Below are 8,341 nucleotides of genomic sequence, written 5' to 3'. Positions count from 1 at the left end.
GGTGGTGGTTGTGCATAGACAAGAGGACAATAGAAGTCGGAATGCTCAAGACTAAAACAAACATTATAACGAGTAGATTTAATGTTCATAACTGGAGTGGGTTGTTGTTGAACAGAGATGGCATCTACCTTTTTAGTGAGGGCATCGATAAGAGTTTTAAGCTCGGAATCAGTTTTAACCTTAAAAGAAGGAGTGGAGCGGGAAGAGCCGTTACCTCCCCAATTGTTGTTCCTCTTAGATTGATCTTCTAAGAATGTATAAGCCTCCAAAGCTCCTTTACTAAGAAAACTACCCCCAGTTATGATATCTAGAACCTCCTTATGACGATGTAAAAGCCCTTTGAAGAAGGCACGAACAAGCGTGTCCTTTGCAAGATTATGATGTGGGCATTCAATGAGAAGATCAGTGAAATGATTCCGGCCTCTGAAAAGGATTCATGAGGATTCTGGTGGAAGAAGCAAACACTTAGGTTAATTTTTGTCTGGAAACAAAACCATTTTGCAAGTGATTGCACTTGGCTTTTTAAGTGCTCGTTAGCAAACACTTAGGTTAGTTTTTGTCTGGAAACAAAACCATTTTGCAAGTGGCTGCACTTGGCTTTTTAAATGCACGTTAGCAAACACTTAGGTTAGTTTTTGTCCGGAAACAAAACCATTTTGCAAGTGACTGCACTTGGCTTATGACATGACATTTTAAACAATGAATAATAAAAAAAAACATATTTTGTAGATGAAAGAATTTTATTAATGGTGGAAAATAATGTACTATCAAAGGAATCTACGATACTAATGATAAAACTTACGAAGTCTTGTTGCATTCCAAGGCTTTAGAATAAAATCTCTAGAAAGAGTTTTTAGGACATAATAACCCTTAGGCCCACTTTTGTTAACAATAAAAGGACCTTCCCAAGCTTCTAATAGCTTTCCCCCTGACGGGTCATCCAATTTTCTTTGAAGTACCCAGTCTCCTGGCTGGAATGTTCGCTGATGAACTTTTTTGTCATAACTCTTTTTGACACTCTGTTGATACTTTTCCAAATGTCGGAGTGCCTTTTCTCTCTTCTCATCAATGAATTGTTTCTGGGAAGACAAAAATTCTTCATTGTCATCAGAAGTTACAATTTTAGTTCGACTGGTGGGAGCCATGAGTTCAATTGGAAAAACTGCTTCTGTTCCATATGCCAAAGAGAAAGGAGTCATTCCTGTAGAAGTTTTGGGGATGGTGAGGTATGCCCACAAAACAGCTAGTAATTCATGTACCCATTTCCTTTTTGCTTCTTTAAGTCTCCTTTTCAAATTGTCTAGGAGAGACTTGTTGGTTGCTTCTGCTTGTCCATTCGCTTGTGGATGGTAAGGAGCCAAAACATTATGTTGAATTTTGAAAGAGTAACAGAATTGGCAAATTTCATCAAAATCAAACTGCTTTCCATTGTTAGATACAATTACTGTTGGTATTCCATATCGACATATAATATCTTTCCAAATGAACTACTTGACTTTGGAAGATGGAGTCTGCACGAGTGGAATCGCCCTCAACCCACTTTGTGAAATAATCAGTTGTTGCAAGGAGGAATCTTAAATTCCCTGGTGCTTTGGGCAAAGGTCCAACAATATCTAGACCCCATTTAGCAAATGGCCAAGAACTCAGAACTGGAAACAATTCATTGGCTGGTAGATGATTTGAGTTAGCATGTGATAAACCATAAAAACACAACTAGATCTCTTTAACTTATTCTTACGTTATCAATTATTTATTTCCTACTCTCACATATATATTCATGCAATATATAGAGTACGGAATCATTCCACTCTTAACTCTCTAGACTTAACAAATTCAACTAATCAAACACAAGGAAAAAAAAGTGAGAGCAATATTTATAGATGTGAATTTATACTACGAAACTAAATATATGAATTTAACTTATACTAATTTAATTAAAGCAATTGAATATGACTTGAATAAAATATGGAGAAGAATAGAGAGAGATTGAAATCCACTCTTTAATTTCTTAACATGCTAGCATAGATTTGTATAGAAAACCCTAGTCTAGATATTCTCACACAAGGTTAAAATATAAAGACTAAACTTTTAATTTAATGATCCCTAATTACTTTATACTATCTCTAGTCGTAAACTAATTAGCATGAGAGAAAGTTAGTTCCCATTCTCATGGCAAACTCACTATTTTCTAGTTTAGGTTAAACCTTTATTATATCTAAGTCAAGAAAAACCTAAACTTGAAACTCTACACAACAAATCTATACTAACAGCTTAAGTCCTCTTAAAGTATCATTCAAACTCCCTATAATGGGAGTTTAGATTTGATTCATGGGACTATCATGAACAAAACAATGAAAAGAAGACAGAATAGAAAGATAAGCAATTGAATTGAATAATAATAATAACTTGAAGGTATTTTAATTAGAGGTTTTATGGAGGCTACAATTATAAACCCTAATTATTTAAACTATATTAAACTAAATAAAGGAGAGAGAGAGAGAGAGAGAGAGCCCCTAATTTACAACTAAACTAAATAGGAGAGTAGCCCAGTTTTGTTTAACCTTAACCCTATTTATATAAGAGAGGATTAGGTTTACAATTTCGTGCATGGGCTTTGGAGCTGTGTTTTGGGCCACTAAATCAAGCCCAAAACCTAATTACTTGAGTAAAAAAGGGTTTTTCTGTGGGAATTTACTGCAACACTCTTTTTGTCCACTTTTACTACTCGGATTTGGTCAAGTCTTAGACCATTAGAAATCTCTTTCCGAGACGGTTGTTTTGACATATAATAGGCTCAATTCCGAGGTCTGAGTCCAACGATACAGCCTGTGGAAGTTCTATTGACTTTTCTACTCTCTTTCTACCCGCGTTGAATTTGACTTTTCAGCTTTGACTGGATTTAAAAAGGCTTTTTCTTCTTAAAACTTGGGCTTTAATCATATAATTTATCTAGCAAGCAATTTGACTCATTTCTCTTGCAAAAGTGACGTATTTCTTCACATAATTGATTCCAAGACCTGTAATACACAAAAACACGTAAACATTACTAACTCTCACTACTAAAAAAAATGGCTTGTTGTGTCTGTTGTTAAAAACCAATTGTGGCGGTTCTACCCAGAAGTGACACAACAAAGTCTATTATGTCAGTTTTGTTTAGAGAAAGGTTTGTTGCGTCGGTTTTCAGATGTGCAACACAAGAGAATTTGTTGTTGTGTCGCTTTTAAGTTGGACGACACAAAATAAAGTTTTAAGTTGGACAACATAGAATAAAAGAGTTGTTGTGTCGCTTCTTTCTTTTTCTCGTGTGAAGTTCAAAAAATTTCAGCAAACCGACAAATCAAATAAAAGGGCTTATGGGCTAAGGCCCAAATAAACGTAAGAGCCATATTTTCTCTCGTGTCGATGCCCTACCCTCATTATCCTTCCACAAGCGGTTCTTGCTAACTATTGTGCCACTGCTTCTCGAACTGCTCAAGTCCTAGCTACTTTAACTGGGAAGGAGAACTCAGATGATGCAGAGAAGAATCTCGCCGCACTTGCACTGAGGAAGAATGCAGAGGAGGGGGTGGACAAGGGTAACTTCTCCGAAGCTGAGGTTTTACTCTCCTAAGTGAATGCTCGTGTTTTAGTTATTTTTACTATTATTAATTGGGTCTTGGGTGAGATGCTGATTTGGTGAGATTGCATTTCCTATGGTTCAGGCTATCGATCTTAGTCCTTCGGGTGGTCTGCACATTATCTATAAAACCAGGTTTGAAGCACTCCTTTCTGACTAGTACCATTAAGTTTCAAATTTCCACTATAGTATTGTTGTGAAAAATGGTAGCGATAGTTAAACGAAAAAGCAAACAAAATCTATGAGTTTGATGTTATATTTGGTATAAATGGGCTCGATAAGTAGAAGAGATTGATGTTATACTTGGTATGAAATCTTGTTACAAAAAAGATTGAAATGTTAGACTGTTGAGCTTTCAAAATCAATCATGCACAATTTAGGATGTATAGAGCAAATTCCTAAGTTTGTAGTATTGTAGACCATAGTACAAAATATCAAGATATGGATATTTATCGATATTCAATTTCTGGATATGTATCGTGGATATATCTCCCTCTTTGGGGATATTTGACATTGTTTCACATGCAAATATCGTAGATATATCCAAAATATTGACAAATATCATAGATATTGTGGATATTTCTTGATATATCATGATACATTATTTATATTTATTTGAAATATAATGGTAAATATTAAATAAAATTGTTATATACACAAAATATTCCCAAATATCACAAATATTGCAAATATCGTCGAAATATCGCCAATATTTGCAGTTGTATATATCTCTGAATATATCGTGATATTTATATATCTTTTTCTGAAATCTGGATAGATATCCCCAAATATCGCGATATATCGGGATATTTTGTACTATGTTGTAGACCATATATATGTAAAAATATTACGAAGGTTTGTTATAGTTCTGAAGTTTATAATACCATTATCACAAGGCATGATGATAATCAAATTGGGTTGTTTCTTGTGTTTGCAGTACTATGAATTTCTTACCCTCATCTCATCCTCTTACTAGCTTGGGTTTTCAAAGAATTGGGGAGAAGGTATCACCAAGATCGGGTTCTACTATTACGGTCAGTCTATTGTGTGCCCTCTACATATAGCATTTCACTGTTCTCGTGTAATAATTGTCATAATCCTACTATTTTTTTCACTGTCGAATTAATAATCTTTCGATATTGTTTTTTTTTTTTTGCGTCTGTTTTATGTATTGTGAGTGAATTATGATTAGATCAGTGCTTCAAAAAAATGGCATCTTTTCTTTGTTACAAAAAGAAAAAAAAAACCGATCTCCTCCCTCCTTTCTCTCTCCTCTCTTCTATTCTTCCATTTGTTTCTCCTTCAATTTTCTTTTGAGAATTGTAGTAGCCAACACTGTTGTCTCACCCATTGATCTAGACATTCGGGTGTGTTAAGTGCGAACAATTCGATTTTCGCCAACTTGGTACTTTGGTAGTGGATTATAGGAAGAAAAATGGTGTTGGGGTGTCGAGTTTTTTGGGATTGAAGTTGCTGAAGTTAGGAATTGAATGTGTTTCACGAGACTATTGAGCTAATGTTTGAAGATGATGTTATGAGACGGGTGAGGAAAATAAGGGTTTCGCATTGCATTGATGTGCTCGAGGTGATGGTTTTGTTATGTATGATTTGTATGCATGTTTAAGTTACTGATTTTGGTAAATGATATTAACTTGTGACTGTTGTGAGTATATAGTGTATGAGGTAGATAAGAAATTTTGAACCGTAGCATTATGTTTTTCCTCTTTTGAATTTTGATTCAATTTTAGGTGTTTAGTGTTTAGTGATAACAATGTGAGATTTAATTTTAGGCATAATATATACAGAGTTCCCTCTTTTGATCTCTTCCCCACTCTCAATACGAATGCAATGGATGTGACATATATTACCCCTTTGTTCATTTCTTGTTCTAACCTTATTAAATTAAAGATGTTTGTGAACTAATGAAATGGCTACATGCCATGAGGTTAAAATGAAGTGAAACAAAGTATAACTATGCTAACTACGACTAATGCCATTTTCAGATCTTGAGTGGTTATAGACTTGCTTTTGGGCCCTTTGTTTATAGTGCATTCACACCCTATGTTAGTGTGATTGTAGGTCTGACACTAAGGCTATTAGAATGGTGAATTGTCATGCTTGATATTATCTATCCGTCTTTGAGCTTTGGGGTTTTTTCTTCGAATTAGTGCATGTTCAGTTTGGAATTACCTGTAACACCTCTTTTTTTCAAATCCTTTATCCGCATTTGTTTATGAATTTTTAATTCATATGGCTTATTGGTGTTGGTTAAATATCAAAGTTTAGTTTTGTAAGCTTGGGAGTAAATAGCTACAACTCATGAAATCAACACTCGGGAGCTCGGTGTCGATTGTAAGATTTGAGAATTTGCTATTTATGTGAGTAACCTCATTTAGTTAGGTTTATATACTGTTTGAGCTTGTTTAAAATCATATTGATTTTGTTGTTTTGATGTGAATTCAAATTGAATGAGAGTTATGATGGCTTGGTGTTAAAATATGGATGGTACAAAATCTGTAAATTTTTTGTTTCTGTCTGTCTTTGATATTACTTATAAAATTGAAATTTTGTTATTTTTGATTGAATTAAACTCTGAATGAAAGTTATGTTAGTCATCTATCTAACACAGCAAGCCCCAACCTATTTGGATGTGTTGATAGAATGTTATGGTCTCCACAATTTAGGTAGTCGAGTTTTTCTGATAGCAGAAATCAGGTTTTGCCCCAGTTTTGGAACCATGTTTTCTTATAGTTAGGTTGTGATTCAAACCCTTGTCAAAAAATTAAAAAGTAAGGGTTACGAGTCTTCATTCCATCCCAATTGGCCTCGGTTGCATTCCATGGTATGCGGAGATGGTTCCGGTCTCTAAAAGTTTGGATGACAGAAAACAATGTCAAAAATAAGTTTTTGCGCAATGTGTTCGAGCCTAATTTTAGCATATTTAGAATGAGATTGAGAAGTTTTGTAAGCATAAATAAGTAAGTTCTGTGTGTTATATTTACAACACAAAAAAGCCTCGTTGCTTTTGGATACCTGTGGAAAGAGTTGTGCCATTCGGAAGATAGTACGTCAGGATTTTAGTTTTCTGAAATCAGGACTTTTTACCGTTTTCGACCTAAGTTTTCTTCTTGATGGGATGAGGTTGGAACTTCGAGTTCTACATGAAAACGTAAGTCTACATACCCTAGTTTCTAAATATTTAAGTTGTGTATCAAGTTCCTAAATAATTAAGTTGAGGTTGGGAAGCTACGAGTTTCCAAAGTGGACATGGAGAATGAACTTGGTGATTAGAACCACCTGATAAGAGCCCAAAAATGTAGTTTTAACCCCTTAATAATCATACTGTTAGACCAATTATGTGAATAATAAGTAAGAGTTAATACTGATTACGTGTTTTTATGCATTTCAGGCTTCAAAGTCCATTATGTGCAGAAATGTGCCACTTTAGCGAGATAAAGGAGCAAAAGTCACAGAACTTCGAATGCCATATCTTTGGACTCGGACACTGAATTGGGCCTACCTTATGTCAAAACGACCGGCTCGGAAAGAGCTTTGCAATGGTCCAAGACTTGACCCAATCAGAGGAGCAGAAATAGACGAAAAGTCTGTTGAAGCCGAATCTAGCTGAAGAGGCCTTTTTGGACTGAAAGAATTGGGTTTTGGGCCTGATTCTCTGGCCCAAAACATGGCTCCAAGCCCATGCACGATTTTTGGATCTGGATGTATAAAAACAAAAGCTTAGCTCATTGTTAATGGTAGATTATTTAGTAGAGAATTAGGGTAGATAGCTTATATAGAAAGTAGCCATTAGATTAAGTAAATTTCAATGCTTTATATTATGTTTAGTTTTAATCTAAATGGAAATGATTGCGTAATGATTCAAGGCTAAACCTCCATTTGAGGGGGTTGAGAAGCCTTGATGAAAGCTTGATTCCGTTTATCGTAGAGTCGTCGTAATTTCTATTCTACGCCAGAAATAATTAGTTCACCATGAGAATGGGTTTAATTGTTCACATGCTAGTTATAAATTGGTAGAAATGCCATGTGTAGTTAGGGAGTAGGAATAACCAATTGTTCTGCGTAGCAGTTCAATTCGGATTACGATGATTCGTCGGTAGTGGATTAAGTTGAGTTAAGGTGGAATCAATTCCCCCTCTAACTCCTTATCATAGAATCACGTAGTAATTTCATAGTCGTTTATTTAATTGACTAGTTGTATCTTGTGGGTAAGTTGCAAAGCCGTAGTTAGTTACCTATTTAAGTAAAGCTCTCGGTAGACTTAAGACTGATTTCTTAGACTTAGAAAACAATCCATGCTAGGGAACTAGGAGTGGAACGAACTTCCTACTCCACTTAGTGCAATTCGTGATCGAGGTAGAAGCTTTGATAAACAAAGGCTCAAAAGTCCAGTTTTTAGTTTACTTACGTTTTGAATTCATCGCTCATTTTAGAGGTAAACTATTCATTTTACTTTTATCAAATGGCTGCCATCTTAGTTGCACTTTAGCATTGTTTTCCTTGTAGAAGTAGTCATTTTTAAGTCCCATTAAACCGACCCACCCTTGTTTGTTTCATCTTGTGGTTTGCCCATTTCAACAAGTGACAAATTCGAAAAAATACGGGAGCGCCAGCGCCAAGGAGAGCGCGACCAGCTAAGTTACTTTGGAATTTCGTTTACCACTGAAAGCACCCCGCCCATACCAAGCGCCTCCTCCAAACACTGAA

The 8,341-nt window shown here is 35.3% G+C and overlaps 1 protein-coding gene across 1 annotated transcript; it reads right to left on the bottom strand.

Moving 5' to 3' along the window:
- Positions 1–785: 785 nt before the first annotated feature.
- Positions 786–1,199, bottom strand: LOC147481105 (uncharacterized). The gene has a single exon (XM_086578840.1). It carries the CDS (start codon positions 1,197–1,199, stop codon positions 786–788), a length of 414 nt encoding a protein of 137 aa, XP_086434966.1.
- Positions 1,200–8,341: the final 7,142 nt, after the last annotated feature.

This window comes from Coptis chinensis, chromosome 8 (genome assembly GCF_015680905.1).
Source record: "Coptis chinensis isolate HL-2020 chromosome 8, ASM1568090v1, whole genome shotgun sequence".
Classification (NCBI taxonomy): domain Eukaryota; kingdom Viridiplantae; phylum Streptophyta; class Magnoliopsida; order Ranunculales; family Ranunculaceae; genus Coptis; species Coptis chinensis.
This window is presented reverse-complemented; position numbering and strand designations above follow the sequence as displayed.

Bases quoted from the DNA above. Each gene is read 5' to 3' on its own strand.
- LOC147481105 (XM_086578840.1), bottom strand. From the start codon at position 1,199: ATGACTCCTTTCTCTTTGGCATATGGAACAGAAGCAGTTTTTCCAATT.